We start from the raw sequence: 19,468 nt of genomic DNA, 5'->3' as shown, positions 1-19,468 counted from the left end.
AATCAATCATGTACTCATATAGGTAAGATGGGATTAACTCGGATCTAAATGACTAAATCCTCAAGATTAAACTCTGATGCAGGTAGAGTTGCGGAAATCGGGTTTTGAAAAAACCGGTTCCAGGTATGGTCAAGAGGGTCAAAAACCAGCTATTGCAATAACCAGTTTGAGTATGGAACCGGGTTATGTAGAAAAAGTGATCGGGTTTTTTCGATTCCGGTTCTAAGTTTTTTTTCGGGTTTTGATCGGATCAGGTACAATCGAACCATAGGTTTGATAAATAACCAACGCACAGGGTTGGGTATGAAACTGGGTGCGGAGGAACTGCTTTTTTTAATACCCAATTTCGGGTAGGGTTTAATACCCGGTGTTTTGTGCACCTCTCGTCTCTCGGTGACTGGATGATGATGGGCCGGTTGATATTCTCCTAATGTGTGCTCCATGAGATTGTGCCTTCACTGCTGTTAATAGACTGGATATAGGCCAACTCAGTTTGCATCCTACAAGCATATAGGCCAACTCAGACACAGACACACAATAGCACATTTGGCATCATACACTTTGTGTAAAAAGAGCCACAATGTTATGCCCTTACCCCTGACGCCTAATTAATTGCAAAAAAAAACACCGGAATCATAAACACGCATTTTAGGTAGTTATATATCAATACAGACACGACTATTATTGGATACGATGAACAATTGCTTATCCATACACTTTCAAAATTATAATACCGAAGCCCAGCCCTGCCTGACTGACTTTCTAGTATATTTATGCGGCTCTATACTGCGTATGTAAGTCTGTGAAGCTTGAAGCACTCTGAAGAACCTGAAAACAAGTAATCGATATTTCATTATACTCGTGATCCTAAGTTTTAGTGCATAAAGTGACCACAGTATTTCCTTTCTCTAGCAATGCTTTAATCCAGACTCATTTTTTTATATTTACACGCATATAACATTGTTTTTGGCTTGCATAGCATAATTCCTTTCTTCTTAACTTGGAAGGTATTTCAGATAAGTCAAACTATGTTTCTACTTTGCAGTAATGTAAACGAACAAATCCAGTACAATGTACAATTTTCAATGCACCAGTTACATGTCACCATAGCACACTTTGCTAGATTTGGGGCACTTCACTGCTGGATCAAGAGTTTCCCTAGAACTTATTTAGGGATAAAATGTAAGCAAAGTAGAGTTGCAAAATTGGGAATGTGTCAAACAAAGATCTTTTGTACAAATCAAGTCGACCTAAATCATATTTTTGTACACACTGTTATATATAATTAGCCTGTCAAATATATTTACAAAAGCTATACCATTTCAAAAGTATCTATTTTTTTTTAATAAAATGATTACGGGAGGCATCAAAAATACACTTTTGAGAGTTTTTCATCGAACTTAATCAACCTATTTCCATTTAAGCTGCTTTTAGTTTTACCTTGTTAGATAAAATACAGCTGGAACTGGAATACGCCATTCATAGTCAATACAGGTCAAACTTATTTAGTTCATGCCAGATAATTAACTGCCATTTACGTCCCTGTGGTTTGTCCAATTATGCTACAGTCCATGCCAAATTTCAAATTTGTACCATTTCCGACCCTGACATTCTTAAAACATGCCAGTTCCGTCCAAAAACTTAATGTCTGTTAAAACCTACCGTTTAATGAAGGGTAAAACCGTCATTTTCCTTTTTATGATTTCCCTTTTTTAAATCCTATTAAATGGAAATTAAAAAAGGAAAATGATGTAAAAAAAGAAAAAGACGTTTTCAGTTTTCACCCTTCATTAAACGGCAGGTTTTGATAGACATTAAGTTTTGGACGGAACTGGAAGTTTCAAGAATGCCAGGGACGGGAATGATATAAATTTGAAATTTGGCCTGAACTGGCATAATTGGACAAACACAGGGATGCAAATGGCAGTTAACTCTTAACTTTATCTTGCTATGCAAACTTTCATGAATAATTAAAAAAAACTCTGGAAAATATACTAGTTGTTTGAAATTAAAAAATAAAACTTACAGGAAAGCGAAAAGGGAAGTCAACCACCAATATGTATCATTGGTCTATTTGGTGTCTTAGCGATATCAAACATTCCAGCATGAGAAGCCTTCTTTCTTTTGACCTGAAACAAACAGCCACAATTTTGAATTGATTGTAATCCAGTCACAAAAAGTAAACATGAATTATTAAAGTAAAAAAAAAAAAAAACCCAATTATGTACACCACCAAGAAAATTGGTGTATCCTATCATAAAAAACAAATTCTTTTATACATGTGAATACGTTAGATATAGTGCATGGAAGATAATACACATACCGCCGCCGAAATAATTTGTCGCAGTTCATTATCATCAGCACCATTTCGAATAGGATCCCTTAAACTAACCTGGAAAAGCGTTAAAACAAATTGTATAAGAGCTAATACAATACGTTTCATAAATATCAAAGAAATTGCATCAAAGCTAATGTACCTCTGATGGACCAAACAGGCATACTTTAAGGTTTCCATCAGCTAAAAGTCGCAATCTGTTGCAACCACTGCAAAAGTGATTTGTCATTGATGTGATAAACGAAACCGTGCCCTGATGCCCATCTATAGTAAAATTTTTGGCAGTCTCTGTTGGGTGATCTTTTATCCTTTGAAGCCCCGTAAACCGTTTACCCTGTTTCACCGGTGATCAGTGACTGGAAATTATAAGAAAAAGAAAAACGAAAATAGTGGGATTATCTGCTAGAGTTGTACCTTACCACTATGTCCAGCATCTCAGCATAGGATACAAGTTTCTTCACGTTCCAAACGTTACCATCAAACGGCATGAACTCGATAAAACGTACATTAATTGGTTTATTCTTTGTTAACTCTACAAACTCGCAAATTTCATCATCATTGAATCCACGCATCACAACACAGTTAACCTGAAAAAGGGGAGAGGGTATGTTAGACATGCATAAAAAAGTTATTCTATAGCAAAAACTACTAATGAGTCAATGGTATGTTTATCTCTTAACGGGGCAGCCAGGTAATAAAATTTGCTATAAATATAACTAGTCAAGCATAAGGCTGTAAACGAACTGAACGTTCAGCGAACAGTTCGTGAACTGTTCGGCGGGAAGTTCGTTTATGTTCATTCGTTTAATAAATGAACAAACACGAACAAGAAATTTCGTTCGATAAGTTAAACAAACGAACATGAACAGGGGTTGAGTTCGTTCGTTTATGTTTGTGAACGTCCGGTAATGTGTTCATTTATGTTCATTTGTGTTCGTTAATTTAAAGGGTTTTTTATGTTATGTTTTTATTTTATTGGTTTTAGTTTTTAAAAATTTGAAACCATAGTTATACTATACACCTCTGCCAACATCCCTCATTTGACCATTTCAATATCAGTTTGTGCTAAAGCTTGACAAACTTATTAGCTTTTGTTTTAAATTATGTCTATCATAACTATGTCAATCATGTTCGGATAGTTATGTTAAGTACTTGTTTATTTTAGGTTGATTCTTCGTAATCCTTCTAATGAAAAATGCAGATTTTTTTAAACGAATATATAAAGTTCGTTTGTGTTCATTTATGTTCATGAACATTTGTTTGTGTTCGTTTGTGTTCGGTAAGTGTTCATGAACATGTTCATTGCCTTAATGAACGAACACGGACAAGAAATCTCGTTCGGTAAGCGTTCATGAACATGTCCATTCCTTAATGAACGAACACAAACAAGGCCTTGTTTGTGTTCGAACGCCTTGTTCGTGTTCGTTCGATTCGTTCACAGCCCTAGTTAAGCTTATTGAAACTTGAAAGTCGTCCCAAGTGAATTAAGTGTGTAAAGCCTCCTAAATTATTTATATCTAAAAACTAGATAATTGTTGAAGAATATAAATATAATCATATTTAACAAACTGATTGATTATAAAGGTTAAAACATAAAGTGGCAGGACTACCCAACCCGCCCCGTAGCGACCCATACAAAAAAACACCCATTTTGACCCGTTACACAACCCACCAGACCTAGTCATGAATTCAAATAGGAAAAGATAATTACCTTCACAGGGTTGTATCCTAAATCAACTGCTCTGTAGATAGACTCTATTACCCTTTCATGACCTTTACGTCTAGTCATGAATTCAAATTTTGCAGGAACAAGCGTGTCTAAGCTGATATTAAGCAAATTAAGTCCACAATCTTTCAACTTCGGAAGCTTTCTTGCTAAAGCAAGCCCGTTTGTAGTCATCGCAAGTGTTTTTAGCCCTTTCAAATTAGACAGTTGTGAACATATCTCTTCAATATCCTTCCTAATACTAGGCTCTCCACCAGTCAACCGAATTTTATTCACTCCAGAACTTACAAATAAGTTTGCTACGCGTATAATTTCACTTTGTGACATAACTAAGGGGCTAGGGGTCAGCTCGACACCTTCTGCTGGCATACAATATTGGCATCGTAAATTGCACCGTTCAGTTAAGGATATTCTTAGATAAGTGTGTAATCTTCCGAATGAGTCAACCAACATATTGGAAATGGGATCGTCTTTTACTGCATCGTCTTGGATTTTTTCGGGCATAGTTGCATACCTCTTTGACCATGAATCTTCTGCGGGATTAATAGTCAGAAGCTGGCTTTGATAAATTCCAAATTGGAAATGGGATTTCAGTTTAGATTTGACCTGTTTTTTCAAATGTAAAATAGTCAATTACACTTTCTCAGAAATGATCTACAGCTTTCTATCATAGCAACAAGGTAAAGACAAAGATTACAAAAACTGTGTATGTATCTCCTAATATAATTAAATCATGTTTTATAGGTGCATGTGGCAGATCATCTAGCACTTCTGACTCTCCATCTCACTTTCTAAATTTTCATAAATTTATTTGACTTATAATAATCAGCAACAACAGTGAATTATAACGGTACGTTTTACATCAAGTGTCACAAATTTCTGTACCTATGTAGTATTTGAACTAGAATTCAGATTAAGCTACCGAAAAGTAGAAAACAGAAATTTATGCCCGTGAATCATTGAAACTTAAACTTAAACCATCCTATAAATAATTTGGATATGGAAAACAGCCACATATATTCCAAAAAAAAAAAACACAAAAACTCGCCTATGAATCTTTGGCCAATTTACCAATGTTCATGTTAGGTATTCTGGTATTGCAACTCTCTTCTCTCGATTGTTTCCCATGCGTAACAAGCCGTTGCTCTAATACCTCTTGTTAGAATCAGAATGCAAACACACACACAAACAAACAGCAGAAAAGTAAAAACCAAGAGGATTTATGTTGTTCAGTCTAATCCGACCTACGCCCACACGGGCTACAACCAGGTATAATTTATTACTTGTAATCTCTCATCATGAGAGCAATAATATTATATCCTGGTTGCCGCCCACAGGCGTACGTCAGCTTAGACCGCACCACATAAATCCTTTTTACTTTTTTTTTTTGCAGTTTCCTTGTGCGTATGTTTGCAATCCAATCCTAACAGTTCAATCATAATCATAAATTCCTTCCTTAAGCCAGATAAGATCACCAGATATACTTGAAAAATTTCGCTAAGGGTTTGATTGACCACTGAATTAAACTGGTAACCTTTTCTCTTAATTGTATATAACTAGATGCTAACTAAGCAAGCTTAATTTGAATGTTTCTGAACAAACTGCATGCAGATTCACTCACACAAATTGTACAAAATCGTTGAATTCTAAATCCTAAAGAGAATAATTAATAAACGATCTCAGTGATCCTTACACTTGGTAATAAATAGCAATCAGCGTAAACAAATCATAATTGAAAACGATAAACATCAAATCAAAAACGATTAAACGAGTAATTAGAACAATACGAACCGAGCTAAATCTTCTGAAGGCGAGATGCCAGTCGGATAAATAGGGGCGCATGGTGTGCTAACGATGAAGACGAAAGTTGAATTATGAACCCTAGATATTTGGGAGAAACAAGTGAAAGATAGAATTTTTGGCGTTTACGGCGGTGGTATGAAACGATTTTGGTATAAAATATAGAGCTAGAGAGCTTGTCAGTGCCCCAAAGGGCATCTTCCGATTTTAGAAGTTAGATATGACATGTGTGCTATTACAAAGGACATTCTGACTAACTCAATAGCCACTTCATTGGTGGGCCAGGTTTCGTTAAACTACACATTAAAACCCTATAAATTAAAATTAAATTAAATTAAAACCCTATAATTAAGCAACATAAGTATGCATAAGTTAGTTGTACTTTTAGTTTTGGGAGTGTTTCAAAAAAAAATGAATTTTCATTTTTAACCCTAAAGTTTTAATCTTCGACAATTTAAGTTTAAAGTTTTAATCTTTGTTAATTTAACTCCTTTGATTAATTTGATTAAACCCTATAAATAAGCAACATAAGTATGCATAAGTTAGTTGTACTTTTAGCTTTGGGAGTGTTTCAAAAAAAAAATGAATTTTCATTTTTAACCCTAAAGTTTTAATCTTCGACAATTTAAGTTTAAAGTTTTAATCTTTGTTAATTTAACCCCTTTGATTAATTTGATTTTTCACTTCTAATTCAAAAGTTCCCATCTTTTACGATTTACCCACTTTGATTTTTTTAACTTTTACCTCAAAGCTTTTCAACTGTTGCAACTTTGGTCCCTTATACTTTTAATCTTTCGCAAAGTGTTGTAATCTTGGCTTTGAGGGTTTTTTCAAAGAAAAATGGTTATGCATATGGTTGTTGTAACCTTGGCGGGGTTTTTCAAAAAAATAATTTTTTTTTTCTTTTCACCCAAAAGTATTTCATAAATTACTTTAACCCAAAACTATTTGTTTTTTTTTACTTTTAACCCTAAACTTTTTTATCTTTACAATCTATCCTCACAACTTTTTTTACTTTCAACTTTGGTCCTTTATAGTTTTCATTTTACGCAAATTTTTCGCTTTATGCTTCGTTCTAAATTTTATGACTTAACACATCGCAACATGCGTCTTTGGTTTAACGTTTTTACGTTTCGTTCTAAATTTTGCGAGTTAACACGACGCAACGTGTGTGTGTGGGTGAACGTTTTTACATCGTCTATTTTTTCCCATTTCACAGGTTCAACATAATGTGCAGGTCCTAAATCGACTTCGTTATAACTAAAGAATCCCCGCCGCATTGCGGCGGGTCGTAATTCTAGTTATAGGTTAATTAAAAAGTGTTAAAACACACTGTGGGTTAACTAAAAAGTGTCAAAACAACTACAAGTGTCACGCTACTATCATACAGACAGTAAGTCTTTAACTAAACTATCATTTTATAAGGCTATTGGTTTAACTAAAAAAATAATTAAATAATAACAATGTGTGTAATGATTTGTAAGAGGTGTGGATACCCTTTCAAATCTATATTCATGCTCGTTATACCCATGGAGAGTATTTCTTGCCGACGCCCCTTTGCTTTGCTTGCTTTAGTGTATGGCGTTGTGTTGGGGTGAGGTAGCAAGGGTATCACGTTAACGGTTCAGTACGCATAGCCTTATCCGAGTGATGTTTGGGTTTAGTTGTTTAACTCATTTAATTAAACATGTTAGTAATAGAGATAAGATCAGTATCGATACCTTATTGAACCAGTAACGTACTGAATAGTACCTATACCAAAATCTAGTTAAAACCAAAATTGTATACGTTCGGCTGGTATTGGTATGGTAAGGTATCGTTATAAGCCACGAACAAGTAACCTAGTGCATTGCACCGATACCAAAATTGATATAAAATCAAATCGATATCGTATCGTATATGTTCGGTCTGCATTCGAAACTCTGAACATACACGGAATTTGTCATCCCTAGGTTATTATAAAAACTTATTTACAACTTGATTATTATCCGCCAATATGTTTGGCATGTTTATATAACTGAGTTAAACGATTGATATTTAGGTTACACAATTTAACGTCACGAGTTGAAACTAACACAACCTAACCTAGTTTTTTTTTTTTTTTATAATTTTTTTCTATATCATAAACATGAAAAAATCAAATCTAATATGGACGAAGGAATGGAATGGATGAGGTAATGGAATGGACGAGGGAATGCAATGGATCATTACCATTCCATGTCTTGTTTGGTTACCATGTGTGAATGGAATGAGTTATTATTGTGTATTGTTCGGTAGACAAGAAAAACGGAGTAATAAAATCAGCGGTGAGTGGTGGTGGTGGTGGTGGTCGGTGGTAGTGATTGTGGGTGGTTATAGGTGGCGGTGGTGGGTGTCGGCGGCGGCGATGGGTGGTGGTGGTGGCGGCGAGTGGCGGTGCGGTGGCGACGATGAGTGGTGGTGGTGGCAAGGTGATCGTTGGTGGTGCGTGGCAGCAGAGGTGGCGGCGGCGACGGTTGGTGGTGGCGGTGGTGGTGGTGGCGTCGACGATGGTGGTGGGCGGCGGCGGCGGTGGCTGTCGGGGTGAGGTGGTGGCGGGTGGCGGCGATGGCGTCGGTGGTGGGTGGTGGTGGTGGGTTGTGGTGGTGGTGGTGGGTTGTGGTGTTGTTGATGAATGGTGCAAGAGGGGATGGAATGGAAAAAAAACATGGGGGTTGGAATGAATGATTTTGAGAGAATGGAATGCATTTTGGAATGGGTGATTCCATTCCATTGACCAACCAAACACCCTTTTCTTCATTACCTCGTAATCATCCATTCCATTCCATCTCTTATTCCTTCATACCAAACACTACCTAAATGTGTATAAAGCAGTTGAATTAGGGCCTTAATCTTTCAATAACACCTTCTTCCCCAATTTCCTCCTAAAATATTCCCTCCACTTTTTCTTCTTCTGTCATTTTATAGCGTAATTTCGCAGCTTCCACCTCTTTGATCTTTCAAAATTAAAGAAAGGTACGCTTTCAATCTGTCTCCACTCTTTCCGCTCTTTTTTTTGTGATTTGTTAGACCAACGCCATGAAAATCGATTTGTATTTGTATGATTTGAATTGTTAGATCTTTATATTTCTCCTATTTGACGAAATTATGTTTGCAAATTATGCAGTGAGGTCTGATCTTCAACGATGGTGTTTTACAGGAGTGTTTCACTGCTTTCTAAGCTAAGAAATCGTGCTGTAAGTTGTTGACTTATTCATTAGCCATAATCACAACACAATAATCACTGGATACAATTTTATTTGGATTTTGAATCTACTTTACTGGTAGTGCAATTGTGAAATCTGATTTTCCTGGAAATGTTAAAATTGTTTTGGGCATTTGATGTTTTGAAGTGAAATTTCAGTTATAATATGGAAATTAGGAGGGTAGTTTTTTCAGATATGAACAATGTTGCGTTTGGATTAAAATGAACAGATAAATCATAATTACTTATAAGGTTAATACATGAATTATTACTTGCAAGCAGCAATAAACGATTGGTGAATCCTGGTGTCTCTTAACTTGATTAGGTTTGTCTTTATTTTTTGAGACTCTTTCGAACGCGTAGTTGTTGTGTTGTTTTACAGGTTCAACAGGGTAGTCTGAGCAATTCGGTAAGATGGCTTCAAGTCCAGGCCTCCTCTGACCTTGTGAGTTTCTGTGTTCTATATTTTGCTTTACGTTAAAAATCAATATGAATTTATGTGTGAAGTTTTTCAAGTTGTTTGTTAGACCATGTGTAGTGGAAGACACAAATAATGCCCCCGCCCTTGGGCGTTTTGCGCCATGTAGCAGTCCATCAACAATGGGGGCATTATGGAAGCGTTTTTCTAAAATGGGTGTCGTGGGGATGTGGGCATTGTGGGGCATTATGTTAAAAGGGGTGTAATAGAATTCAAATAAAAAAAACCATCATAAAATTGATATTGGCCAAACAAAAAGGGATGCACGGTCATTGGCCAAAGAATTAGAACTTCGGCGTGGAAAAAAGGACGCCTCTTGCATTTTTTTGGTGAAAAACGCCCAGGGGGGCGGTTGAATGGCGTTGTGGGGCGTTTTTTGGGGAAAAAAAAGCCCAAAAACCCCCCACTACGGGTGGTCTTATGATTTTGCCAATTTGACTGTTGACTATTTAAATTGGTGGTTACATTGTCTAATTTGATACTCCCTGTGTCAAAGAAAGACCAACTTTGATTTGCCATTTTGTTTTATGACAATTTTTCACTATTTACCGAGTGTCTAAAAGGCCACAAACAAGAAAAAGTTTTGAAACGAATTTGAAGTTACATATATGATTAGTTTTTTTTGCTAATGGGTGATAATGTAAACTTGGATTGTGAGCTTACTAGCACAAGGAAATGAGTACTTATCGACAACCTGCAAATTAGTTAGTTACACTTACACCATATTGTGTGTGGGTGTATATAACTGTTTATAAAAACTTTATATCCATCTATACACATGATATTGAATATGTGATTATTTATCTTTCTTTCATGTAGGATATCCGGTCACACCTTAAGGAATTAATTCCAGAACAGCAGGTGCATTTCTTAACATTGTTGTTTCCCTTGTAGCAATAAAAAGTTAGGCATGTTGCACAATTATTAATCATTCATTTATCTTGCAGGAACGCCTGAAAAAGATCAAATCAGAATATGGAAAAGTGCAACTGGGTAACATTACTGTTGATATGGTAAATCTATGCCTCTCTTTGAGTAGATTATTACCTTTAGGTTTTACCATCTAATTTTCAGGTTTACAGTTTACAGTTCTAGGCTTCTAGCAAGCTATGCATACACATATATTTACTTTTCACGAGTAAAAGTTGTTTTTTACTGTAAATCATTTTCATTTCTTTAAATCTAATGTCGTGTTTTATAAATTCTCAAGGTACTTGGTGGGATGAGAGGAATGACGGGTCTGCTATGGGAAACATCCTTACTTGACCCAGATGAGGTATATATTCTTGCCACCTGTTAATATAATCTCTTTATGTATTAATATGCATTAGGAGCTATGACTAGTTATTAATATTCACACGTGTATACCACACAAGAAAAGTAGTTGGTGAATTTATATTGAAAGTGATCCTTTTGTTTTCATTATACAGGGAATTCGCTTCCGGGGTCTCTCTATACCCGAATGCCAGAAGGTACTGCCAGCTGTAAAGCCTGGTGGAGAGCCGTTACCTGAGGGTCTTCTTTGGCTTCTGTTGACCGGAAAGGTAACCTGTAAATGTGCCTAGTTTTGTTGTTTTTTAATTTTATTTGTTTATTATGGCATTTGATATAACTGGTCAATGTTATTTCTGTGTTGACCTTGTTTTTGTTTTCTTATTTTCCTTCATAAAGGTGCCCTCTAAAGAACAAGTGGATGCTTTATCCTCAGAATTACGCAGTCGCGCCACTATCCCAGGTCTCATAATATAAATAAATTTCCGTTTAAATAATTATATACGGGGAACATTTTTATTCATCGATGAATTGTGTTCATTGTTGTAGATCATGTGTATAAAGCTATTGATGCATTACCTATAACAGCTCATCCAATGACTCAGTTTACAACTGGTGTTATGGCTCTACAGGTAATTATACTTGTGGTCGTTCGACCCGTTTCCCTTTTAATGGGTCAATTTGGGTTATGTTTTCCCATTTAGTCGTTTAATGTCAGAATTCAATAGCGTGAGTCCTTTTTATCACAGGTACAAAGTGAATTTTCAAAAGCATATGAGAATGGAATTCATAAATCCAAGTACGTATTTTCTGATTTTTATATTTGTTATAAACAAGTAATCTTTTATTATCTTATGAAAACATGATATGTATGCTTATTATTATGTTTGAAGATATTGGGAGCCAACATTTGAAGATTCTCTTTCATTGATCGCACAAGTGCCAGCTGTCGCTGCATACGTTTACCGTAGGATCTATAAAAATGGAGAAATTATACCTGCAAATAACTCACTAGATTATGGTGGGAATTTTGCTCACATGCTTGGATTTGAAAGTCCTGAAATGCAAGAGCTTATGAGGCTTTATGTCACTATCCATAGGTATTGTATATTTCTACACATAGATCGTGATTTATGAACACAATGTTTTATGTTTTTGAATGTATAATTTGTTGCAGTGACCACGAAGGTGGAAATGTCAGTGCTCATACAGGTCATCTTGTAAGTGTTTATATAAGAAAAAAAATATTATTATTATTTTATTATTATTATTATTATTATTATTATTATTATTATTATTATTATTATTATTATTATATATAAGTATATAACCATAGTTATTAAAGGCGCTAGGCGCGCTCAAGGCGCATAGACCTCGCTTGGGGCCTTGGCGCAAGGCTCAAGAAAAGCGAGGGCTTGAGAAAATAAAAGCGCACAACGGAAAAAGTAAAAAATATTTTATGTATTAGAAAAATAACACTTTTCTTCAAATAAAATAAACTAAAGCTATTATATAACATTTAATATCATTTATTTAATACCAAAAGTTGTAAAATATTAGTGTAGAAAAGTAGTTTCCGTTAGATAAAAGTAGAAATCTAGATGGAATCTTGCCGGAATTTAGAAAATTTGGTCGGAAACTTTCCGGAATCTAGAATCTCACCGGAATTTGTTCTGGAACCATCACCTGGAGAATTAAAGTGCAATTGCCTTGACTTAAGGCGCAATTGCCTCGCCTCGCCTGGAAAATGGGCCTAGGCGCAAGAGGCGATGGCTTTTAACAACTATGTATAAAACAATATTTGAAGGCACAGTAATTGTTTAATTGTCTTTTAGTGTTTTTGTCTAGTAAAAGTTTCATTTACACCCCTTCAACTTTAATAAATTTAACTTTAGCCTTTTCACTTTAGTTTAATTTTTGTATACACCCCTTGCAATTTAGTTGGTTTATTTTCCCCGCCTAAACCTTAGTTTAATTTTTGTTCACAGTCACACCCCGTACATTTTAGTTAGTTGATTTTTCTCTTTTTCTTTAACCGATTTACACTACGACCCCTAAACTTTAAACTGTTCGCTTTTTTAAACCGCCGGGTGCTCATCTCTAAACACACCATGGCAACGTGTTTTTTTATCTATGTGTAAACCAACCTGCTGTAATGCGCGGCTGTTGTGTTTATCTTTATATACATTTTGCTGTAAAAGTTGTTCGAATAACTTGGCTTTCGTATACAACAACGTAACTTTTCCGTGACTTTCGAATATACCGTCACCACGTGGTTTTTTTATCGTCATGTTCACGATTTGCTTAATTTTATCTATGTTTCGGATCTGCCGTGGAGCGCCGGTGGTAACCCACTAGTTAGAAGTATAATTCCTATTTCCTATCATCGATTATGTGGTCTAGTGTTCATGGCCATTTTAAAAATCTATCATTTTATTTTGTCAAATTTTTATGGTGTATATGTATTTAAACTTACTGATATTAATAATTATTTCAGGTTGCTAGTGCCCTATCGGATCCATACCTCTCGTTTGCTGCGGCATTAAATGGTCTAGCGGGACCCCTCCATGGTTTGGCTAATCAGGTACCCGTAATTTAGTTTTCGTTATTTTTCTTAAAAAATTAGTAAGATTTTTGTATATTCTTTTATTTTTCGTTTGTTCATTAAAAGAAATGTTTTGCGGTGCAGGAAGTTCTGCTTTGGATAAAGTCTGTGGTAAATGAATGTGGAGAGAACATAAGCAAAGATCAGTTGAAAGATTACGTCTGGAAAACCCTCAATAGCGGGAAGGTAAAAAAGTGTGTTTCGGATTTCTAGTGGAACGCATGTATCAATATACATGTCAAAGTAAATATTGCGGTTTTCATGGGACAAATGAAAACATCAATGTTGCTTGTTCTATATTATCAAAGATAGTTACCCCCATAGTATTTACTTTATGTCTTATTTTAGAATCTTAACATTAGAAATTTGAGTAAATTGCACGCATAGTCCCTGTGGTTTGTTAAAGTAACACCTTTAGTCCTCACAGTAAAAAATTACATTCATGTTCCTGTGGTTTGCTCGATTGTTACTTGGATAGTCCCTAGATTGGATGACAGTTAGTTTTCTCTGTTAAGTCCATGTAAAATGACAAAATTACCCCTACGAATTAAAAAACAATAAAAAACTATATTGAAATTTTTTCTTAAATAAATTGGTAAAAGACAAATTTGCCCTCATGTGGTGCTCACATGACTAGATTTAACCTTGCAAGGTTCTTAAAACGTAAAGGATGATTCTTGTAATTTTAAAAGTTAAAGGGCATCCATTGCAATTTGGTATAAACATAAAGGACGAAAAGTGTAATTTACCCTAAAAACATCAATGTTGCTTGTTCTATATTGAAATATTTTCTTAAATAAGTTGGTAAAAGACAAATTTGCCCTCATGTGGTGCTCACATGACTAGATTTAACCTTGCAAGGTTCTTAAAACGTAAAGGATGATTCTTGTAATTTCAAAAGTTAAAGGGCATCCATTGCAATTTGGTATAAACATAAAAGACGAAAAGTGTAATTTACCCTAAAAACATCAATGTTGCTTGTTCTATATTCTTAAAGATAACCCCCCCCCCCCCCCCCCCCCCCCCCTAGTATTTACTTTATGGCTTATTCTAGCATCTTTACATTAGAAACTTGTTAGTTATTTTTAAACCAACTTGAAAACATCGATTATTCATCTTCACCCGTTATTTTGAAAACATAGGTTGTTCCTGGATTTGGGCACGGAGTTCTGAGAAAAACGGATCCGAGATACATGTGTCAAAGAGAGTTTGCGTTAAAGCATTTGCCTGAGGATCCTCTGTTCCAGCTGGTTAGCACATTGATGATTATTAGATGTTGAAAATTGGGTGGGTTGGGTAATAGGTCAAAATGGGTTCGGGTCAGAGCAATTGGTTTTTAATACGGGCCAGACTGGGTTGGCCTGCAAGCTTCTTTATGTCCCCTATTGTTTGACTATACAAGTAATTAACGTATTAAATATGATCATGAAAACAGGACTATTAATATTCTAATCTGCTTTTTGTGAACAAGGTGACTTAAGAGGTAAGAAAATAAATAAGCTTCAGTTCCGACCCAGTTGACCCGTTCTATCTTTATCCAAGTTTATACTGACAGACCCGTTAGGGGTAAAATATATGACCTGAATCAAACTAACTTTGAAGGAAACGGGTTGAAATTACCACCAATACAGCTGACCCTTTTCTTTAACTTTCTTTAGGTTTCAAAGCTATATGATGTGGTGCCCCCAATACTAACAGAACTCGGAAAGGTAACTCATATACGTTGATTCCTATTTACATGACAAACTCTCGCTTGCTCGTTATTTTTCTTTTCTCCACAACAAAGAAAAATAATGTATTTGCGGATTTTTACAATTTTATCCACTTTTGCTTTTACCAACTAAAGTTAGTCATTATTCAGTTTGCGGTATTAAACCACTCCTAATAGTGAATGCATAGGTAAGAACAGTTCTACAGAAAGCATGTTAGCCATCATAACCACTGTTAAAGATTTATGTACAAGAATATACGTAAAAGTTGCATGGATGTAATGTGTTCAATATGACACCTAGCATTAGTAAACATTCAAGAAAAAGTTTTCATGATCCCATATCTGCTGTACCAATTTAAGTGACGTGTAAAGGAAAATAATAGACGTGACACCTAGCATTATTAGTTAAATATCAAGAGAAATTATTTGGGTCCGCCATCTTTTTAGTTATAGTGATTTAGGTGGTTAGGAAAGAAAAAAAAGATATACAACTTCATCATTACCACACACATATAACTTTATTTTATACTTTAGCTTTTTGTAATTAAAAAAGTATTGTACAAAAGCATTTGAATTTTGTCATTTCCACAAACAAAAGTAATGGATTTGACTTCTTTTAGCACACATAGTAGGACTAAGGACTTGTACCAACAATGTCTAATTTATGTCATACATTTTATCCATTATGGGATAAATATTTATTATGGCTTTAAATACATCAATTAAATCTGTAGTTATATTTGCAGGTGAAAAACCCTTGGCCAAATGTTGATGCTCACAGTGGGGTGCTGCTTAATTATTATGGTTTAACTGAAGCAAGGTATGCAAAACGTCTTATCATTCGCTTGCTCCAGTTTTCTCTAAGCTCACTACAGGTAGAAAAACGATGTGTCGAAACGGGCCAGGCCCGATTTGACCCAAATAACTTTTTGTCAAGAATTTCATTTTTTAACATATGCTATATTTATGTAATAATCTAATTCTCTAAATAATTTTTTTAGGCGTTTTATGCATTCTTTTAATCTACCTGTTTGAACCACTAGTGATAAAATGTAACCCGAATAAACTCATCATAAGTAAATAAGTTAAGACACGCATCTCAGAATCTTACTATATGGTCCCAAGTGTCACATCTCCGTTTATCTTCAAAGCAGGAAAGACCACAAAATGAATGTGGCTAAACAAGTTCTATTTTTTTTCTCTTATTATTCTCATTTTTTCTATTTATTACTGCCAGATATTACACGGTTCTCTTTGGTGTATCTCGGGCCATTGGAATCTGCTCTCAGGTTTGCCTCGCATTATATTTGTATTTATATAGATATAGTAGTTTTTAATTTTTTATTAAGTATAATAATATATATTACAAAATAAGAGTAATTATATATTTAATTAGGATAAAAATAATATTTAATATATCATGTATATAATTTATAAATATACATAAAAATACCTATATGTGAATAAATTAATTAATAGATAATAGACGAGCATAGCTCAAACCAAGCTTGAGTTTGAATAATCTCTGACGAGCCAAGCCTGAGCTGTGGATAGAAAGCTTGAGACGATCCGAGCTTGAGCTCGGCTCGGCTCGTTTACACCGCTGTCTAATTTTGAAAACCTTGTATTCTTATTGTCTTGGTGATTTATGATTACACAGCTTATATGGGACAGAGCCCTTGGGTTGCCACTGGAGAGGCCAAAAAGTGTTACAATGGAATGGCTTGAAAAACACTGCAACAAGTCTGTCTGATTTTGCATGTCAGTGGTAAAAGTTTACGTCTTTTGGAAATAATAATGGTTGCTCAGCCTTTCATGGGGTCTTTCCACTGGCGGCAAGAGGCGGTTGATGGTGTTTGAGGTGGTTAGGGTGGTTGCTTGAATCAAGTAGAGGAACAAGTTCTTGCTGATGAGTTTTGTTGATTGTATAAAAAAGCCTGTAGCTTGACAGTTGACAATGCCATTGTCCTTTGGACATTTTGTCTACATCAGATTTTTGTGTTTGTTCGATCAATAATATTTTGTGTTACCTAAAATTTTACTTGGTCTTGATTGGTCCGATTGCAATGATGATTATAACATGAAAATAATCATGTTTTGGTTGTAATTTCTATTCTCTTTAACAAGGTTGTGGCAGTTGATCTGTTTAACAAGTTGACAAATCGATCAGTTTAAATTAGAATAAAAAATATATTTATAAGGTTAACTTGTCAACTCATTTATTACGCATGTCAACTTGCTAACTATTTTAGCTTGTCTAGATAAATGTTTTACACGATTTTATGTCGTTAACACAGATAAATATGTGAGTTGTGTTGGATTCAGTTTAACCCATTTTTATTAGCCAACTAGTAATCCCAGAAACCTTTATCATTTAAGTTTATTTTTATTCTTATGGTTATCCCCCTCATGATATCTATTGACTATTGTTTGCTGGCAAAACCTTCATTTATGGTCATCTCCCTCTTGATATCTATTGACTATTGTTTGCTGGCAAAACCTTACCCCCCCCCCCCCCCCCACCCACCCTGAATTTTAATAGATTTATCACACGAAAGTTTCATAATGATTCTTTTTCAATAAACTATTTACGCTTTGACCCCTCGAACTTTAATAGAGTTATCATACGAGCCTTAAAGTTTAATAAAAATATGAGAAAAATGCCCGGATAGTCCCTGTGGTTTCGTCTTTTTTCACCTATAGTCCCTAACTTTCTAAAATTACCTGAACAATCCCCAAGTTTTCAATTTTTGTTCCCGGATAGTCCCTGGGTCTAACTCCAGTTTGTTTTCTCTGTTAAGAGGGTGTGAAATGACAAAAATACCCTTTCCTTAAAAAGGCCAAACCACAGGGACTATCCGGGCATCTTCTTCATTTTTATTTATAAAACCCCACCACCACACTTCATCTTCAACCTCCACCCACCATCACCCTCCTCCACCCTCACCATCACGAGGTGATTGAGCCGCAACAGCCACGGCACCGGTCGAACCGGTCAAACGGGAGTAACCGGACCAGTCCCTTCAACCTCGATAGTCCACATGTTATAGAATCAACAACTTCCACTAGCACAAAGTCAAAACGTAGAGCTAAAGCCGTAGTGTCATCAAGAAAGCCTTTTGTTGATGCTGAAAAAGTTTCTGAATCTGAAGACATTTCTGTTCCTAATAATCTGGAAGTTGACTCAAAGTCAACAGAAGTATCTTTTTCGAGGTGGGAAGAAAGCACTGGGCCTGCTGAGCTGGAGAGGGCTGTTCTTTCTCTGTTGGAGTTTGGACAAATATCAGCTGCTAGACAGCTCCAGCATAAGCTATCTCCTTCACGTTTTCCGTCTGAATTCACTCTTGTAGATGCAGCTTTGAAGCTTGCTGCCATCTCAACTCCTAGCAATAAAGTAGCAATTTCCATGTTAGATGATGAAGGTCGTTCTGTGATTCAGTCATACAACCTGCCAACGGACCATCAATTTGTTGATCCCATGCAGGTACTGATTTTTTTTATTCCTACTTCATAACCACTGAGATAATGTTTTACACTTAAATTAATGATGGTACACACAGATATATGTTTCACTTTGGCACTGATATTTACAAATAATTTTGTGAAATTATAGGTATTGGAGAGTTTAACGACCTTTTTCTTCGATGGTAGAGGGCGTGGATTGTGTAAGAGATTGATATCTGTTGTAAAGGCTGCAATCGTATTGGGTCTCACATTTTCAGAGGCATTTGATAAACAGCCAATCGAACTGCTACAATTGCTATTTCTCAAAGCTCAAGATTCATTTGAGGAAGCACATCTTTTAATTCAAACTCATTCCATGCCAGCTGCTAGTATTGCTCAGATTCTCGCAGAATCTTTTTTAAAGGTGCAATTTGCTTGCTAATTTCATACATCCGTCTTATATCTTCAGTCTTATATTAGTCAATACTAGGTTGTAACTTGATGCAGAGGTGGCAAAATGGCATTTTACTCTTTAAAATAAAATGGTTTAGGGGGTTTTCATAGGTGAGATTGCGCATGATGTTTTGTTATTAATTTCAGGGCTTATTAGAAGCAAACCATGGTGGATATATTGATTCTCAGAAGGAAGAAGGCCCTGCTCCTTTATTGTGGAGATTTTCAGATTTCCTGAAGTGGGCTGAGTTGTGTCCATCAGAATCAGAAATTGGTCACGCATTGATGCGTTTAGTGATTACCGGACAGGAAATTCCACATGCCTGTGAGGTAACATTATCATCTTATTATTATCAATTAATCTATTTAAATATTAATACATTCCTTTTCAGGTTGAGCTAAAGCCGTACTCCCGTTTGAC

The 19,468-nt window shown here is 35.5% G+C and overlaps 2 protein-coding genes across 2 annotated transcripts; one reads left to right on the top strand and one right to left on the bottom strand.

Moving 5' to 3' along the window:
* Positions 1–612: 612 nt before the first annotated feature.
* Positions 613–6,092, bottom strand: LOC110915092 (GTP 3',8-cyclase, mitochondrial). The gene is made up of 7 exons (XM_022159723.2): positions 5,853–6,092; positions 4,047–4,667; positions 2,755–2,922; positions 2,478–2,669; positions 2,324–2,392; positions 2,027–2,129; positions 613–828 (listed from the first exon to the last, which is right to left on the bottom strand). The coding sequence occupies exons 1-6, from the start codon at positions 5,901–5,903 to the stop codon at positions 2,046–2,048; spliced, it is 1,185 nt and encodes a 394-aa protein (XP_022015415.1). The 5' UTR covers positions 5,904–6,092; the 3' UTR covers positions 613–828; positions 2,027–2,045.
* Positions 6,093–8,698: 2,606 nt separating this feature from the next.
* On the top strand, positions 8,699–17,257 carry LOC110920450 (citrate synthase, mitochondrial). Its single transcript, XM_022164671.2, has 19 exons — positions 8,699–8,855; positions 9,007–9,076; positions 9,467–9,529; positions 10,382–10,423; positions 10,510–10,575; positions 10,773–10,838; positions 10,993–11,106; positions 11,234–11,297; positions 11,384–11,466; positions 11,584–11,633; positions 11,728–11,934; positions 12,012–12,054; positions 13,332–13,418; positions 13,524–13,625; positions 14,582–14,689; positions 15,098–15,148; positions 15,897–15,970; positions 16,388–16,439; positions 16,811–17,257. Exons 2-19 carry the CDS (start codon positions 9,026–9,028, stop codon positions 16,901–16,903), a joined length of 1,416 nt encoding a protein of 471 aa, XP_022020363.1. The 5' UTR covers positions 8,699–8,855; positions 9,007–9,025; the 3' UTR covers positions 16,904–17,257.
* The last annotated feature ends 2,211 nt before the right edge of the window (positions 17,258–19,468 follow it).

The sequence above is a fragment of the Helianthus annuus genome, chromosome 16, assembly GCF_002127325.2.
Source record: "Helianthus annuus cultivar XRQ/B chromosome 16, HanXRQr2.0-SUNRISE, whole genome shotgun sequence".
NCBI classification, from domain to species: Eukaryota; Viridiplantae; Streptophyta; class Magnoliopsida; order Asterales; family Asteraceae; genus Helianthus; species Helianthus annuus.
This window is presented reverse-complemented; position numbering and strand designations above follow the sequence as displayed.

What these genes read in the sequence shown, in the direction of transcription:
- LOC110915092 (XM_022159723.2), bottom strand. Translation starts at nt 5,903, where the DNA reads ATGCGCCCCTATTTATCCGACTGGCATCTCGCCTTCAGAAGATTTAGC. An exon ending in CCTTCAGAAGATTTAGCTCG is followed by an intron (nt 4,668 to 5,852) that starts GTTCGTATTGTT and finishes TTGAAAAAACAG; the next exon opens with GTCAAATCTAAACTGAAATC. An exon ending in TAGGATACAACCCTGTGAAG is followed by an intron (nt 2,923 to 4,046) that starts GTAATTATCTTT and finishes CCCCTTTTTCAG; the next exon opens with GTTAACTGTGTTGTGATGCG.
- LOC110920450 (XM_022164671.2), top strand. Translation starts at nt 9,026, where the DNA reads ATGGTGTTTTACAGGAGTGTTTCACTGCTTTCTAAGCTAAGAAATCGT. An exon ending in TCCAGGCCTCCTCTGACCTT is followed by an intron (nt 9,530 to 10,381) that starts GTGAGTTTCTGT and finishes TCTTTCATGTAG; the next exon opens with GATATCCGGTCACACCTTAA. An exon ending in TATGGTTTAACTGAAGCAAG is followed by an intron (nt 15,971 to 16,387) that starts GTATGCAAAACG and finishes TATTACTGCCAG; the next exon opens with ATATTACACGGTTCTCTTTG.